At 39.3% G+C, this 18,924-nt stretch overlaps 1 protein-coding gene across 6 annotated transcripts in view; it reads right to left on the bottom strand.

Annotated features, from left to right (window-relative positions):
* The window catches only part of CLEC16A (C-type lectin domain containing 16A), a 63,545-nt gene extending 45,655 nt beyond the window's left edge, over positions 1-17,890 (bottom strand). For 4 of the 6 annotated variants that reach the window (XM_027711150.2, XM_027711148.2, XM_027711152.2 and 1 more), the window contains exons 1-10: positions 17,746-17,890; positions 12,343-12,471; positions 10,922-11,055; positions 10,017-10,165; positions 9,241-9,346; positions 7,734-7,739; positions 7,276-7,399; positions 6,253-6,427; positions 4,627-4,680; positions 2,047-2,160 (exon numbers count right to left, since the gene is read on the bottom strand). In XM_027711150.2, the coding sequence (XP_027566951.1) occupies positions 2,047-2,160; positions 4,627-4,680; positions 6,253-6,427; positions 7,276-7,399; positions 7,734-7,739; positions 9,241-9,346; positions 10,017-10,165; positions 10,922-11,055; positions 12,343-12,471; positions 17,746-17,825 (1,071 nt within the window). In that variant the 5' untranslated portion in view covers positions 17,826-17,890. The remainder of the gene's footprint in view (positions 1-2,046; positions 2,161-4,626; positions 4,681-6,252; positions 6,428-7,275; positions 7,400-7,733; positions 7,740-9,240; positions 9,347-10,016; positions 10,166-10,921; positions 11,056-12,342; positions 12,472-17,745) is intronic. The other 2 variants (XM_027711151.2, XM_027711149.2) reach the window with 1 other exon arrangement.
* Positions 17,891-18,924: the final 1,034 nt, after the last annotated feature.

Genomic DNA, 18,924 nt, shown 5'->3' on the forward strand with positions numbered 1-18,924 from the left:
CAGTTACACTTCAGCTTAAACATATCAAGACATCTCAGTTACATCCCCAAAACAACGAGCTTAGGAGATTATCAGAGTGGTTATCACGAGAAGTTAGAGCAAAAAGGAAGTAAAAGATAACTTTGGGTCTGATTTACGAATAAACACAATTCTGTACCCAGATAAAAAGCAAATTAAAAAACTTACTCATCACTTTTCTCTACTATCTCAAAACAAGTAATTCTAAAGTAACTTCTGAAATAGCTTCCACTATTCAATAGAAATTTGCAATTTTTTTGCAACAGAAAACACCACAGTAATAACTTAGCAATGATACTGATACACCTTATGGTCCAAAGGACAGCCCCTGAAATGGCTCACAATGCTCAAAAAATCAACTTTCTGTTCTGTCCCATCACAAAGCAACAAGAAACTCCCTCACCTTGACTGTGCCTCCATATCTACAGCTGACTCACTGCACTGAGTTGTGTATCAGTAGAAAATACCAAGCCCTACATGCAGCAGTTGTTCATACACACTGACAGAGAGCAGCTCACATGACAGCTCCTCTCCCTGGAAGCAGGGCATGGATCTCCTCTGGTGAAGATCACCCCACTCTTTCTGCACATAACCAACCTCCACCAGTGGGCTTTCTCACAGTACAGGTTCTCCCCTCCATGGTTTCATTGAAGAATACAGTTTAATTTACTAAAAATGAAAGTTTCTCCCATGGAAGTTTTTCCCCCATCCAGCACTCTGCACTCTCTGTAACAAAGCTCCACCTCCAGCAGTTTCTCTAAGGGGCCACTGCAGAAAGCCAAGGCCCTCCTATTTACTACCTGCTCAGGTAGGACAGAACTCCCCATTTACATACTGTGAGGACACATCTTTAAGTCCAGTGAGAAGCAGCAACCTAAAGAGTATTACAAAGATAAGAGAATAGACGAACAGGAGTTTACAGGGAAGCCCCTATATTTCTGACATTAGTGCAAGCACACCGCATGCTACAGGTATTTTGTAACTTTGTACAGTAACTATGACAGGAAAAGAAAAAAATCTCACTTCTGTAACAAGTGGTGCTCCACCCTCTCGCCACAAATTTCCTTGTAACAAAGCTGCTTCTGCACAAGTCACACACAACATTCAGTGTGCAGCCAGCAGAAGGTCAGACATTTCCCAACACAAGTAAGGGATTGCTGTATCTTAAAGCATTCAGTCAACTCTAGCATTCAGTCAACTCTACCATTCTCCTACAGTTTTTTCTAAAATACATTCTAAATATTAAGGTTAACAGAACAAAATACCAGAACCCAAAAGCTACTGGATAAGATCTGCCCACACAGCTTCCAATGCACAGAGGGGAGAAATTTGGAAAAGCTGGCTTGTGTGATGGAAGAGTTGAAGCATATGCCCTTTGAGCTACAGCCACTGCTGGGAAAGAACGTGCATGAGAATCAATCTACTGCTTGTTATAAATTAAACATCTGGTCAGCAACTGCTGGCCAGTCATTAGGGGACATATTCAATTTTTAGACAGAACTACAGTCAGAGGCCTCTTAAAGGTCATACCCTCTTCTTACTACTCTCCCCAAAACAGGCCTTTAAAAAGTAACAAATAAGCATTTCACAAACTGTGAAACTCACAACAAAAGGGAAAATATATACATGACACTTAGAAAACCAGTAACAACAGCATCTAGCAACATCTACACAGGACTGAATGTGCAGGTAAAAGGGCAGTGACTAAGTGATAGCCCTCCCACCTATCTGAGGTTGGTCTCTGCTCTCACATGCACACGGATGCACTTTTTCAGAGGTGATCAGCTTTACTGCTAAAACACTTAGAATGTTCAGAGGAAAGTCTTTATTTCCTTCTACATCCAAGCACAGAAGACTGGATTACAGAACTGTCCCAGCAAAATGATGATCCAACAACAAAAGCTGAAGGCTATTGCTGCTCTTCTAAACACACACACCTTGGCTTACCAGTTTCCAATACCCGATTTCATTTTTCAAAGATTTTCTTTGCCTTTAAAACATTACAATTAAAGACAATTGGCCACTTACTGAGTTTTTCTGTATATCTTGCTCAACCTTAGAAGAAAACACTGAGAGGTCACCATTGAGTATAACCTCAGCCAAGGAGTTCACCAAAGGAGCATAATGTATAATTAGAAAAACCTATTAAAAGAAGAATGGAAAGAAATATCAGACATATTTACAGAATACATACAGTTTCACAATTTCAATCACTGAACAAACTTCTTTGACCTTCTTAAGTGGTTTATATGTAAATATAACTGCTAGCACTGATTGTTCATTAAATCTACTTTAAAACACAGGAGACCATAATTCTCTTTACAGCTATTTGAACTTTCTCTACCTTTGAAGACACCTAGTTTTAATAATTATTCATATTCTTCCCGCCTTTTGAGACAGGTAAATTCTCTCTCCTTATCAGCTTTGAGATGAAAGCTGTGTGATACTCCAGCAAGGAACTCAAAACTGCTCCAGAAATTATTTTCTTTTTTAGAAACAACACAAACTGATTATGGTGCACAGCATCCATGGATCTTCCATGACAACAACTGGGTGGATTCCAGGAAGTTCTGGGCTGTGCCCACAATTGCTGTGCAGTGATTCATGGGTAAATGCCGTGCAATTGGCTGAACTGGATCAGAAGTAGCTTTTCTGGCTCTGAAATTGCAACAAATTAAGGTCTAGTGACAAAGTGGCTCCACAAGGCAGGAGTAAGGGCCATACTGGCGGGAACATTAAAGCACTTCTCCAGAAACTTTGGTGCTTTAACAGAGCTCTCTGTTTACACCAACTCCTCTATTTTGAGCCAAGGCTTACAAAAGCGTGGGCCAGCAAACAACTGGCTTCTGGACAGAACCAGCTCAGGTCCAGTCACAATAACCTTCTGCCAGCTTATATCCCTTCTCTTCACAGGAGAATCAAAGCTGGATCCCTAAACAGCTGCAAGATTCCCAAATAATTTCTAAGTCATTAAATCTAATCATTGTTTTGACAATATTTAGCTCAATGTTCTCCACAGGTTTTCTCATTAAAGCCATCACCATTCCAGACCTTCAAAAGGGAAGTGATTATTAGCATGTGGTGCTGACCCATGTAAACTTTGGAAAGTCTCATCACACTTCCAAAATGCTTTGAAGAACCTCCAAATCACTTGAGCTTCTGCCAGTCCACAAAGTGTTGCTCGACTGCACACAGGCCTGTTTTGGTGTAAGTACATCACATGTTCACTTTGGGAACAGGGGAGGAAAAGTCCCAGGAGTGGATTTTCATTTGCCAGCATGAGTCTCTCAAGCACTTGTCTCTAATATATCAGTGGTGCCTAAAGTGTATCCCTGGTGTCAGTAACAGAAATAGTTTGCAAGGTTTGTCAGATGCTCAGTGCACAGCTTTTCAGATCCCACTCCATCAAAGACAGACTCTGGGTTAAAAAAGATGGAAAAAGATGCATTTCTGCCAGTTGCAGAAACAGCAGCTTGATTTTCTACATCACATCCCATTCTGATACACAGAACTTGTTCTCAATTCTTTATGACTAGTTCCATTTTCTTTTTTAAAAAGAATGAAGAACATAGACACAAATCTTGAAGTGATACCCAGTCAATGCTTCCACTGAAATCAAAAAGGTTAAAAAAGGTCAACTCATACAACCCTACAGTGCAGATCCCTTTAGTTACAAGAAGTTGTTGCTCCCACAGTTTTGTCTGTCGTAAATAACTCCCATATCACCACAATTTTTTAGATTGAAATTAAGGAGCATCAAATTATATTATCCTGAAAAAATAAAATAAAATAAAATAAAAAAAAAAAATCACACTTTTAGTAAAGCTCTGAAAGAAAAAGATGAAATTATGGGCCAGACAATAATAAAAGGACTACTGAAAAACTTTTAAGTTCAAAGAAAAAGAAATATAAATTCTATAAATACAAGTCAGAATTATTTTCAGGGAGTGTAATTTAAGAAAACCAGTCTCACAGCAATGCACTACAGAGAGAAAAGATTAATTTTCTGTACAGTAAAAAGATCCACTGTAAAACTCTTAATTTGAAAATAAGTTCCAGAAAGAAAAGGAGGTGGGACTGGTAAGAATAAGAAATAACAAGTACTTAGTTACAGATTTAAGCTACAGGCATAAGGAAATTCAAATTGTGATAAAGTAAGACTTTGGTACTGGTGATTTTTGGGGTTGAGTTTTCAAAGAGGAAAATTCAGACCTGAAATCTGCTACAGCTTAGGCATATTGAAAATGCAATAAAGCATCTATCTAAATTTCACCTGCCCTTGTACCAAGTCCTGTCCCAACATGTTGCCCAACTGCTATGCATCATTTGGCAGGTGGTGACAATCCATAGTCATGGAATGCTCTAGAGGTTACCCTGTGCTATGGGAGCCTCAGAGGAATGACAGTAACTCAAATAAGAACCTATTTTGTCTGCCCATAAAAACACAAAAGATTTTGCTTTTTTTTTTAATAGAAACTGAAAGGTTAAAAACTTCTTCTGCCAAAGCCAAATTGTCTTTAATGGCTTTGCCAAAAATAGAGTAATTCATAAACCATAACAGTACTGAAAAACTTATACTGATACACAACAAATACTTAAAACACTTACTTGAGACAGAAGATAGAGAGAAACTTGGAGACTTATTTTTGGACGCTCTCCACCCTATGGGAAAAGGTTATGAAAAATGCTGGTTTATTTATACAAAGTTAAAGCCATTTACACCATTTAATAATTCATTTAAAATGTTTAATATTGTATTATTCCACATTCTGCTACAAAATATTCAGAAAGCATTGTTCTTTTAACATTCACTGCTTGTGAACTATTTCAAATGGAGACTCCCTGAACAAGTACATCCCTTACTGCAATTGTTTAAAAAATTGCTATTAATTACTGTCTTTCATGGTCACTTCAGTAACTGGAATTTAAGAGATGAGCATATGAGACATACATTGGTTTCCACTACTATTCTTTCAAAAAGTACTTCTCAGTTAACATTCATTAAAATCTGCTTTAAAAATCAGCTATTCAGAAACAGTGAAACATTACCCATATTATAAAAACATGTTCTTGGCAGACACTTCTTAAATCAAGTAAATAACATTGGGCAAAAATACTTGAAGTGTTAACTTCAGCACAATAACACTAAGTTTATAGACCAGTAGTATTGAAAATGTTTCTAAAAATAAATCAGTGATACTTTAGAAAAATCACCAAATTCATCAGAAGGTAGGAGCAGCCCAATTTTATGACTGCAAGTATCTCCAGCCTCATGATAACAGACACCTGCCTGAAAATAGGACAAGCAGATTTTTGCACATGGAATGAGTCAAAGTAGCTGAAATGAAAGTAAAAGTCAGGCAAGCTCCTGAACTCTATTTCAACGGTCTTATCAATGGCAAGACAAGAGGCCGATTTTTAATTCAATCTTCAGTGCACATGCAACATACTGAATTTATTAACTTGCAAGAAACCTGATCTAATGAAAGCATGCTGAAATTCCAAAGCATTGTGATCTTAAAAAAACACCACTACAGTACAAGAAGAGGGGAGGGGGAAAAAAAAAAAAGAAAAAAAAAAAGAAAAACCAGAGATGAACCGAACAGTGAATTATTTAATTTTTTTAAAGGACAACTGAATGCAGAAACTTGTTCAGGTTTTAAAAGAACAGTTTCTATTTCATTAAAAAGTAGCTCTCCACCAAATTTAAAGGCTATGTCTTAAAAATAAATTCAGCTGTATCACATTCCAGCACAGCTTCTCTGCAAATCGAAGGATCCAGTATCAAAATCAAAAGTTTGTATTTTCCATGTGGTACAGACTTTAACATCATGGAAAATTTGCATGTATACTGTGAAAAGGTATTATAACCTGCTTCTGCCAGAAGACAAGTTACCTTATCAGAAAAGGAAATCACACGTCTCCCAGTGTCAGAGAAATTTAAACCCTGTTCTGAATTCACAGTTGTTCTTGTCTGCACTACTGGCAGCTTTTAACCACCACATCATTCAAAGCAGTACTTCTTTGGTGAATAAAATTGAATCTATTGTGCTCTTAAATTTATTTTCAGGGTATTTCCCTGACAGTCACCTTACTGAAGCTGTTTCATGTAAAACACACAAACACAGACAGCAACAGTATTAACCCTACTACAGCAGACACATCCTGAACAAATCACTATGCTGAAAGCAAGAAATAGCTTTGAGGATTAACTGTTTGCAGATATTAGCTTACCTTATCTTGATTTACTAATGAATACACGTAGAGGGGAAGAAAGAGTCTATTAAGTAGGTGGTCTGTCAGCACATCGTTTAAAAATTCACAATTAATGATGAGGATATCATTAAGGTAATGTAGATGATCAAGATGTTCTGCTACCAGGTCACTCAGTTTGCCCCTATTTCTGTGCCTGAAAGAGAGAAGAAAGAAAGAATCATACATTAGCAATTGTGAAAGTCATAAAAACCTAGGTAAAAAAATTAATGTGCATCCTGCCACAGATCACCTTGTGCAGACAGACTGCCTGGAGAAGATGTTTCAGTAAGTCAACTAATGCAAGCAGCAAGCAGAGTTCAGGCTTATTTGTGCTTTAGGATGCACATATCAAGTTTTTCTTCACTGACAGAGGCTTTTCACAAGCCAACCACAAAAAAAATGGTAAGATTTGTTCCCAAAACTGAAAGAAGAATTCTGTGTTGTATTTAACATCTACCTCTTCACTTTAAGAAAGCAAGCAACAGACACCCACTCCAAGGTGGGGGTGGCAAGGCAAACCCAGAATAGCCTGAATCACAAAATATTTCTGTAGTTGATAGTGGAATATTACACAGCTATGTCAGGTCTGATAAAGTTCATCTTTCCAGTTTAAACTTTTTTCCTAGAATCTTTTCAGAAAGATCTTTTTCTGAGATGATACATAGAAAAGGAACATTAAAAAGACAAAGATTATAAGATTGAGAAGCACAAAATACCTTTCTTGCCTTCTGGATAGCTACTAAATTTAGCAGAATTAAAGAGAGATGAAGAAGAAAAAGCATGTTGCCAAACACTAATTTATTTGTAAGGATATTAGCACAGATTAGGCACACAGCACTTGCTGTTAACTTACAGAATCACTAAAAGCTTTGAAGAATGAAAAGCCTGAACAGTCTACAAGGGAACATATTCAAAAACTGGACTACTACAGACAAAATAAGGAGAGCTTTAGCATCTGGGAAAGACATTTGCATTCAATACCCAGCATTTGTAAAAGCTTACTCTTCATCAGTCTGCACACAGTTATCCAGTTCTATCACGTGGCTGCCAATAAACCAGACGAGGTTGGAGAAATAAGGAACTGCAGTTTTATCTCGAATGTAATGCAGCATAGGCTGGTTGTCCACTGAAATCATTAAAAAGAATCATGAGTTGCCAGTATTTTTTTATTGTTCTTTAAGAAAAACAACAAAGTATCTTCTGAATTTTGATGACATGCTGGCTTTCCACATGAGAATATACCTGACACGATCTTATGCGTGAAATGGAATCTATACAAACGTCATATCAGTTCTTAGCTGGCTTGAATGAGCCTAATATTGATATATTTACTTATGTCTGAAGGTAAACAAATCTAGTGGAATTCAGAGAGGTTCTTTTAGCGCATTATTTATTAAAAAGAAGAGAAAAAAGCACAAGAATAAAGCAGTAATGCTGAGAGTCAAGCTAGTTAGACTTACATGACACTGCATTAAGGAACACAGGAATCATCAGTGAAGGAAGGGCAAAAGAAACAGACAACAGTTAACAGGATTAGGAACTGGGATAGTGACATCCTCTAAAAGGGTTAAAAAAGCTAAAGCACAAAGCATCTAAACTAAAGGATACAGGGTAGGTGCTAGAGCAGAATATATGCAAATGGATAGTCTGAGAATTATCAAACCTGAACATCTGAGCTGTGCTTTTTCAACTCTAACCTTTATATCACTACAACAACATTCAATGAAAATTCTAGACATTTTTTCCATAAAAATACTTAGGTACATAACTACATCACAAATAGGATACGAAGCCCATAATTTTCTCTTTTTGTGAGCTCACATTTGCATTTACAATTCCTTGAAGTAGAAGACCAAGTACCAAGTACCTGTTTCTCAACATACAAAAGAAAAATATTTTGTCCCTTGGTAAAGACCCTGCTGTGCAAACTACTCAGTCATTTGCAAAGCAAATTGCTCATTGCTTTAAAAAAGATCTTACACTCTTCTGTAAAGACTGTCATCAAATCATTATTTAAATGACAGAAAGTTGTGTAAATTCAACATGTAATTTAACTTAAAATGCGTTAAAGAACAAGAAGTCCCACATGAACACATAGCATAATACTACCCTACAGCATGCTGATTTCAGAGGTAGAGGTTTTGAATAAACAACCATTTTTCTACAGAGATCACTGTGATATTTTCAGCTAATTAAAAACTTTTTATATACCCCAAGAAAAACTTGGGGGAAGTGACTTTGGGACATTGTCTAGTCTAAACCCATTCTCAAAGATGCTCTAACTTCAACCAGGTTGCTAAGGGCCTTGTTGAGTTTTCAAGATCTCAAACAATATGGATGCCTCATTTTCTCTGGAAAATCTGCTGCAGTGCTTAACAGTGAAGTTTCAGGTTTTTTCCTTATGTCCTACTGGAATGCCCAGCACAGGAATTTGCAACTGTCCTCCTGGCCTTCATTGAGCACCTCTGGGAATGGTCTGGCTCTTCTTTAGACTGGGGTGACTGCAGCACCCAGGAGTTCTACAGTCAGATTCTAATGCACTTCAAATCCAAAAGGAAGGGATGTAGGTTACTGCTTCATGCACTATAAAGCTCCATTTCATCAGAAAAGAGTTGTTTGCATTCTTAAAACACTTTGGTTTTGGGGTTGGTTTCTGTTTGTTTACTTTTTAAATACAGTCACATTCTGATCTCTGTTGGAAGGGAAGCTAAAGTTCCTTGTGTGTACTTCATATCTTGGGGTTTTTTTAACAAGTTTCACTGGTGAGAAAATAATTCCATTTATAAACACATACTGTAGGTTTGGGATAATGTTTCATCAAAGTCAAAATGTGTATCTGAAGCATGTCAAAATGCTAAGCTTCTCAATCTCATAAAACAGAAAACCCTCAAATGTAAATAACTGAAAATTAAACTACAATCAAACAAGATTTGCACACATGCCCTTTTTAATATATAAAAAGCATACCTTTGTAGACATTTAAAGTTATAGTCCTAACAGCAATCCTGACCATGCTTTCGGGGTGGTTAAAAAATTTAATAGCTTCAGTGTACAAAGCGAAGTCATTAGTGTGCTGGAACAAGGGGAGAGAAAGCATTTATTCATTAAACATGTACAGGATATTTGTTGGGATTCTGTATGAAAAACGTTTTCTGTGGATTAATATGGTATTTTTACCTTCTACTTAAGTAATGTGAGTTTACGATGCACAGTCAGCTGCATTTGTAGCTCTGCATTAAAATAAACTGCTTTAAGCATCAGAGCTTCCCATGATAACTTAGCACATACTCAGTGCTTTTGTGCCCTCTTCTGGCAAAAAGCAGAGTGGAGTAAGGAAAAAACGATTTCAACTTTGCCCTTTCATTACTCAGGCTTTTTGGACTTTGACTAAATATCTTAGAACCAAGTGATGCAATAGAAAAGACCCTGCTTACAAAAGCACAAGAAAACAAAGCATAAACAAGTCAAATTCTCAGGGCAGTAAAATTCAGAACTCCTGAAATGGTTCAATATAACACTAACTTCCAGATTTTTATTTTATTATAGTTGTATGAGGACAAAGATCTTCTTTACCATGCTTCTGCAGAGATCCCCACAAATGAATCCTCAAATCACTGGTATTATCATTATAAAAATAAATGCAAGACATTATGAGACAAGAGACTAAACAGAGTATGTGCCACACTGCCACCAATTTCTAATTCAAGCCTACTTATCATTATACTGCAACTTTCTTCACTTACCTCGTTATAAAAGAAATGTACAGTATGATTGTTGAGCTTCAGGGAAAGAGTTTTCAAAAACGATATGTAATATGCCATGATCTCCTCATCAGAAAAGTCAAATTTGTGAACAATAATAGAATTTACATAGTTATTAGAGAGCAGGTAATCTGAAAAATAAGAGATAGGTTAACAGAAAAAGATCATTATGGTAACAGGCTGTATTTAAGATACCAGACAGCAACAAACTACCTGATGCTTGAAGATACCAATTTTTAGCCAAACAACTCATGTGATGGTTTCAAGCAGTGATATAAAGGAATTGTTGCTTTATTTGTTCCCTACAAAGGTCTTTGCTCCTAAGAACAAGACAACTGAGAATATACTTCACCTTCCTCAATTCATGTAGGCTCTGCAGCTAACAACTCTCTTTTCCTCCCCAAATCCTAACTCTCCGAGGCCTGAATACAACTTTCTCTTCATGATAGTTGTGGAGTACATGAAACTAACTATTAATTCTCCATCCTCTTCATATTTTTCCAAAAACCTTGAAGCAAATGCCCATGGCTGAATGCCAGCACCACTGATGTCAGAACAGTGCCAGTACAAATTATACAGCACAGCTCCACCACATGATCTGCAGCAGCAAGTGAACATTTCAGATCACAGCTGACTTAAAGAACCCCTTGAAATACTCTCAGTGCTTCAGCAGTACCAAACAACTACTCCTGTACTCCTGAAAATTTACATTAAAAGGGATTTTGGAGTCAATTTACACTCTATGTTGGAAACGTTCAATTAAAAATATTGTAAATAATACATATAGTTCTGCAAAAGGCTACTAATACTAAATTTCATTGAATGAAAGGGGATTCAATCAAGTCTTGACCACTTAATTCTAAACAGTTTAGAAGTTGTGCCCTTACACAGTGATGTTTCATGACTGATGTTCTCAAAAAGGATGTTGAGAGTCTGCAGCAGCTGCACACACACGTAACGACCAGACTTCTGGCGCAAGATGTTCAAGAAGAAAACAAACATATTCTTCTCCAAGAAAAAGCTGAAATAAAAGAGAGATGTCATTAAGTCACATGCTGTAAATAAAGGAACGTAATGACATAATTTGGCCAGGGTCAGGGATGATTCAAGGCAAGTTTAACAAACAGCATGTTTTGCATTTCTTATGCAAGAATTATTTTGCGAAGTTATATCTGTATAATAAAAGAATATCTTTCAAAAACTTTAAGTATTAAACAAGGCATCTTAAAAATTCAAATTATGCAAATTTGAAGAATTTCAAATTTGAAATCAGGGCCTTTTTTACTGTATTTTAGTACACTCAACTTATCAGGCAGCTTACAATCATAATTTGGAAGGGGAAAGCCTCTAAATGAAGGTTACATTTTGTTCACATGCCCCTTTTAAGCTAACACACTTTTTCTTTTCAACACTGCAGACCTTATTTTTGATCCACTTTAATTATTTTTTCCCACACCCAGATAGGCATTTCATGGTTTATTATGCAATTCAAACAGAAGTGAACACTTGCAGTGGTTTTTAAACCAGAAATGCAATATAAGAGAACAATGTGGACTCCAAATACACATCTATGAAAATTGCTTTCAGAAATAACTCCTCATTCCTAAAATTCTCCCAAGCAGAGAAGACAGTGAGGAATGTGACAGAATTACAGTATAGATATGACTAATCAGAATAATTTTCTTGGTCCACAACATAACCAATTCATGATGAAATAATCTTGTAACAAGAAAACCAACCACTCCCTAGATAGGTAATGAAAACCACCAAACACTTCAGCTTTTCTTATCTCAATCACAAATTGCCTTTGTAAAAGAGCAAGTGTTTTGAAGCAAAGGCACTAAATACTGCCAGATTTGCAACTGTATTTGTTTTGAAGTTCATTTTTCTATCACTCTATTTTATAAGGATTAAAACAACACCTGACTAAACCTCTAAATATCATAGCTAGAATAAGACATTTATTTGTGATATCTTAGGTAAACTGAAGTGAACAAATTGAAGTAATATGATATTAATAAATGTATTAAGTAAATCTGGGCACTAAAATCAGTTAGTTTGTATTTATATCAAAAGAATGGAGAGCCAAACAAAACCAGGACACGAAAGCGGCTCTGGACTTTGAACATATTTTAAAATAAACAAATTCTTGTATAATATGAATATGATCCTGCTACAGGACAGGGCTTTCTACACACATTCAGGATATACAGTCTTGGAAGAGTTAACTTTTTGAACTAGAACTCTGTACAACTCTAAGCATTCTTTAAAAACAGAAGCAGAGTCCAAACTGCTCGGAAGTACTCACTCAAACACTGAGCTGTCATTCTGGTCCCCCCATATGAGGATCTCGGTTATGGAACGAATTGTCTCCACCAGCAGGTTTCGGTTGTGATCTGTTACTGTTGTGTTTTTAGTCAAAATATGATACATGTACCTAAAAGTAAAAATAAATACAAGTAATATGCTGTCCTGACACTTTGTCTTTAGTGACTGTAACTTAATGTAGACCCACACATATGCACACACTATGTCTAATCATTGCACAGTTTTAAAATCCTAAACTTTCCTTTTAATACTGATGCAGAAAGAAAAGCAGTTGTTAAACAGAATATGTGACAAAGGAAATAAATCCCTAACTAGCCAGTTATGAGTGTTTATGCATATGTTAAAATGGGACTAGAAATTGTGTAACACTTGTCCCACAGTGCTTCTTATGCGAATCTCTCTGGAATATGTTGAAGTCACAGGAGTGATGAGCAGGAAGAAGGAAAAACAGAAGAAGCAGGTAAATATGCAGTAGCTGGTATGGGGAAGTGTAATTGTGGAAAGAGGCACATACAGATCTAACTGGAGAAATCTTGTCAGCAGAGATCCTTTACAGTCACATCAATTTGATGTTTAATATCAAGACTGTCAAAGAATATTCATTCATCTTGGCAAAGCTTCATCACCAGGTCTCTGGTCCCTCGAGCATAGAAATACTGATTGGAAAGGAGGCAAATTCCAGCTTTACCATGACAAAGGGCAAGAGTTTAAAAAAAGGGTATGTCTGTATCACACAGGTGACAGGAAGCTAAATAAAATCTGAAAGGCTTGTATTCTAAGTCTGAGAATTTTACTCATCAAGGTTAAGCGCTTTATTCTCCCCCAAAATAAGTTGTTACATCAAAGGTTACTTCCTTCTGTCCCACAAAAAAAAAGGGGAGGGGTTAACTTTGACCATATTTACAGTTTACTTAAAATTCGCAATATTTTGTTTGGGGAATCTTCCTCAAACAGTTGAGCTGCCACTGAGTTGGGCAGAGCTTCACAGGACCTGCTGCAAGACACAGTCCATCCCCACAAGCCATGCAGGGAGCAGGGGCTGTTTCAGAGGAGGTGATACGGTAAAATGCCCTATGCTGTGATGGTAAAAACCGTGTGCTTGCTGATCTTGATATTACTTAATCATCACACAACATTTTACTGTGTTGAGTACAGCACAAGGACACCCAGAGGCAAACAGCTCTCAGAAGTTCACAGCTTTAACAAACTTGATACACCACATTACCTTCCCTCACCCCCAAAATCAGCAGTGTGACAAAGCCTGTGTCACATTACCAAAGCCATTATCATACTACATAGATCACCAGACAGCAAAGGAAAGAGAAGGAAAAAGAGAAGACGCAGCAGGAGACAGGGGCAAAATTGTTTTTTCATAAATAAAAAAACTAAGTAAAAAAAGATATCTCTCTTGATGGTGGGTTTTTTCCCCTCATAAATCAATACTCGTTTTCAAATCCAGAACAGAAATTGCTCAGACTGAAACCACTTCAGGAAAAGTTGATGCACAGCTACCTCCTACAGTCATAATTGGCTGGTCACGTGCAGTACCATAACAGTCACTAAATAGCCAGCCTGAGAGCACCTGCAAATCCTCTTCCACTAATCCAAGGATCACGGTTCAAGATTCCTTCTGTGGCAACTGACAGTGTGACGGCTCACAGTGAACACGTGACAGCTTAAGTCTGCCCATGTATGAGAATTCCCAGAGTTTCTAAAAGAGCACATGGCACAGGAGTCCCACAAAACCTTCCCATCGTGGCACTATGTGTATTATCAGGACAGTGAATCAAAAGACAGAGCACAAACTAAGTCCCTGCTCTGAGCCTGCAGCAGTTAATGGAGCAGAGATGGCAATTAGATCAGTTCATTCCACAGACCCCTGGACAATAAGTACTTTTCCTGACAGAGTTAAAGAGAGTAATTATACATGACATTACTTCACATATTTTAGACTGTTTATTTGAAGTCACATATAAATGATTGCATCTGTGAACACATAGCTCTCTTTAATCAGTCACATTATACAAGCTTGGAAATAGTTTACTCCAGCAGTAGAACTCTGGGAACGGGATGCAGTGGGAAGAATTACATGCTATTACCTCACCTGGGGAGCCTATGGAATACAGAGCATTACAGATGCAAAAAGGAAGAAACATTTAATAGTGAGGAACACATTATCTCCAAATTTATTTACTTAATATCAGCATTACTGCAAATTTCCTTCATTTCTTAAGGCATTGATGCACTTAGAGAAAACCTGGGCTTCACTTTCAAGTTATTCCTTTATCTATTTACTTGAAAAGGAAGGAGAAAGCATGCACAGACTTCTTTCTCTTTCCACACAAGTAAAATAACATACAATGAGAACAAAGCATCGCACAAACCCAGTATTTTTATATTTAGACAAATCCTTAAAGCCTCTCTAAATTCTGATTACAGAGGGGTCAAGTTCGTGCTCCAAAACACAAAATCCCTCAGAGGAGGCCTTTGTTATCCCAATATCTGAAGACTGGGTTCAAATAAACAAAAACCCATCACACAGGAAGTGTTAAAGTACTCAATACAACCAAGATCAGTGGGAGATGCTGTCAGCAACTTAACAAAACAAACAAAATTCTGAACATTTTTCTCGTAAGAAACCATGCTCAAAGGGGTAACCTAAAAACTCATGAATACAGACAGTGTGTATTAATGACTTTCCTACTTGTTACTTACAAAAATACACTAAAACAGGTAAGAGTTTAGAAGTCAAGCAGTCAAATTTTAAACCCCCAGATTTAAGCATAACATGCTTGTCTCTTCACTCTGCTGTAACTATGTAATTACATATTGTTCTCACAGAGGAAACCCAATGCATAGCACAGACAGGACCTCAGGAAATGAATCACCCGTGAAAAGAGACTTCAAGCACACACCTTTATGGACACTGCTTCTGACCAAGGCATGGGAAATGTTCAGCACTCAACTTTAATGGCACAAAACCTGTTGTGCAATCACTATGCAATTAAAATACCAAGTGCAAAAGCAACAATGGGGAATGTACTTAAAGGTAATAACAGGGCTATGTAAAATATCTTAGAAAAGTAGGGTGAAAAATTGCATCTAGAAACAAAGATGTACAAAAATACCAAGTTCTCTGAAATATAATGGTCAGAAGCACCCAGGTAGTGCATAGTCCTGTTTCATCCCTCTCTAGATCACATTTCAGAAGTTGAATTAAATTGTAACTGTTTTCACTAGACCAACAGACTGTATAAAACACTTAATACAACCAGCTTCACAATTTTCCTTTAACCAATCTGTTCTATGGTATGTTTGCAGAAAGACTGAAGAGTAAAATTTCAAAAGCAAGCTTCAAAACAAACTGCTCTAAACTGATGGGAAAGATCCAACATTCACTGACAAAAAGCAGTGACTCCCTTGGTATCACTAACCAGGTGCATTGTTTACAGTTTAGACTAAACTCTACTTTATGCCAGTTTCAAAATAAAACCATTCCCATAAGGCTGACCTGGACAGATTTCACTCCTATAACACACCATAAGATACCTTTTACAGGCTGAGCTTATCTGTGATAGCAAGGCTGGGGTGTTATACTCAACTCCTTCACACGACATGGGGTTGAAAAGATGAGAATGCAGACAGCTTATCAAGGGATCTTATCTAGACCAACTTTCTTTCATGACCCAAAACAAAGACTCTCTGCCCTTTTCTTTTCTGTTACTTCAGCTGCTACCTCAGAAAAGCCCTAAATTTCACCTTACCTATACCTTTGCTCTTGAAATTCATGCAGCCTGGCTAAACACTTAGAACATACATAGTCTAAACAGATTAAAGGTCTTGTCTGTCCTTTCCATACTACCATTTCGGATTCATAATTAAAAAAGTCACATGCAAAAAAGCAAACAGACCAAAGCCAGTATTTATCAGAGAACTATATTCTTCAATTCTCAGATAAGAAGTCAAGCATAAGCCACAACACTTCTAGCCCAATTTTTGCAGCAAATCAAACAGTGTGTCGTTTTTGTATTCTCTGTGGTTCCGAGAGAACATATGGACACATTTTCTTCTCAAGTCTCCCTCTCACCAGCCTATTTTTTTTCTAAACTTAAAGTTCAGTTTCTTCAAAATTCATCCTGTATCAGCATTCTTGCTCTATCTTCAAGTGTAATATCAAAACCAGACAGTTCTAAAGCTCCACTAGCACTGAGTACCTAATCATGTTACCTCATATGTTAAATAGGACATTTCTATGTTTATATCTGAGCATGACTTCCCCCCTTTTTCCTGCAGTGTTAGATCATGTTGACTTACTAGTCTGACCTACCATGCAAAATTACTTCTGCAATGCTACCGCCTCATCAGTTTTGTATTCATGCACTTGATTTCCCTGTCTTTGGCAAAAAGTAATGCATTTCAGTTAGTCTTGCTCATTTTGAATATTTTTCCAGTTTAGGGACAAGGACCAGAATCCATAAATCATCTCAATAAGGCAACTGCAAGATCCAAATCTTGCACAGTGCATTCTGCTCGTTACTGTCAGCCCCCATTCATGTCCTCCTTGTAATCTCACTAATCATTGAAAACTCTCACTCATTTTTTTTCAATGAGCTACATATTCCCAGTGATTTCATTTAGAAAATGCTTCCTCTCTTAATGACCTCCTTTTCTTTTTCAGTACAAAGTAGTTATCACGGAGGATCTAATTTTTCTCGCAACAGCACAGCACTCAAAATGGAGCAGAGAAATTAAGTTTTTTTATCCCTTGCCATCCTGCCAACTCTCCAGTGGCAGAGCTAGGAAAGAAAAACCAACTATTCCATCTTCTGCAGACAGCAGTAGCACAGGGATTTATATGGGGCTCCAGAGACCACCGTTACAGTTCTCAAGCAGCTGCCGAGCCCCGCAATCCAGGGCACATGCCCTGGACGTGCCGTGACTCACTGCTCACAGCGACATCCCGCACACCTCCGGCTCTGTCCTGCTTACACTGGGAAAGGCTCCTCGCTTCCACCTCCCCACTACCAGCGCACAAAGTTCTCCCCCCAGAGGAGTGCGACATTTCCCGTAGTTAGCACCCCTCGCGCTCCACTCCGCCCAAGAGTCCGTGGCAATTATTAAAAAAACCAAACAGTGAGTGTGACATGACATCACACCACGAGCTGCGTCCGCCCTGAGGACACTCCGGGTCGGACAGGCCGATTTCCGCGGGGCAGACACCGGCCCGCAGCGGCTGCTCCGCCACCGGGACCGCTCAGTGCCCTTCCCCTCGGGAGAGGGCGGCGAAACCCGCCCGAGCAGCCCCGCGGTCGGAGTCCCCTGACAGCGCCGCCCGCACCCCCGGCCCCGCACCCCGAGCCCGCGCCCGGCCCCGCGCTCTCACTTGAGGTGGTCCAAGGAGTGGATGCTGCGGGCGGCCTTGCCGTGCCCGCCGCCCACCCAGCTGCGGGAGCGGCCGAACATGCTGGCGGTGAGCGCGGCCCCGGCGGCCCTACGCGCTCATGGCCCCGGAGCGGGGCGGGCGGGCGGCGGCGGAGCCTCGGCAGCGGCGGAGCCTCGGCGGCGGCACCGGCGCGCAGGGCGCACGCGCGGGAGGGGCACGCCGGGAATGCCGGCCCGGCCCCGCCCCCGGACTGCGAGACCCGGCGGGCACCGCGCGGGCCGAGGCCGCCCCTCGCAGGGAGCGCTGTGGGCACTGAGGGCTGGGCCTTGGGAGCGGCTGTCACAGAGTAGTGGGATGGGGCAGGCTGGAAGGGACCGCGCTGGGTCATCTGGTCCCAGCAGGGTCATCCCAGGGCACACGGTACAGGATTGTGTCCAGACGGTTCTGGGATGTCTCCACTGAGGAGACTCCACACCTTCTCTGGGCAATCTGTTCCAGTTCTCGGTCACTGCACAGGGAAGAAGTTCTTCCTCATGTTCAGGTGGAACTTCCTGAGCATCAGTTCTTGCCCGTTGCTTCTTGTCCCATTGCTGGGCACCCCCGAGCAGAGCCCGGTCCATCCTCTGACTCGTCCATTCAGATACCGATAGACATTGACAAGGTCCTCTCTCAGTCATCTCTTCTCGAGGCTGAACAGCCTCAACTCCCTCAGCTTATCCTCGTCAGACAAGCTCCAGTCCCCTCATCATCTTTGTCACCCTCTGCTAGAAACACTCCAGGAGCTCCGTGTCTCTCTTGTCCTGAGGAGCCCAGAACTGGACACAACACTCCAGATGTGTCCTCACCAGGGCAGAGTAGAAAGGCAGGATCACCTCCCTCGACCTGCTGGCAATGTTTTTTTTTAATGAAAATTTATTCCCTGACATTCCTTGTTCACCTTCCATAACCCAAAGGGAGCAGCTGTGTGGGGTCAGGTTCTGTGCTGTGAGACACAGCAGCGAAATTCAGCTGCTGACATTCCCCTTGCTGAGGTTCTTCCAATATTGATTGCACTTTTACTTTTGAATCGGCTCGAAAGTTAAAGAAGAATGAAGAGAAGAGTACTATTAGTGACTGTCATGACCTAGTTTGGGATTTTTTTTTTTTTTTTTTTTTTTTTTGCTTTAACCAGAGAAATAA

Source organism: Pipra filicauda, unplaced genomic scaffold (assembly GCF_003945595.2).
Source record: "Pipra filicauda isolate LSUMZ 115617 unplaced genomic scaffold, ASM394559v2 scaffold317_size908105_pilon, whole genome shotgun sequence".
Classification (NCBI taxonomy): domain Eukaryota; kingdom Metazoa; phylum Chordata; class Aves; order Passeriformes; family Pipridae; genus Pipra; species Pipra filicauda.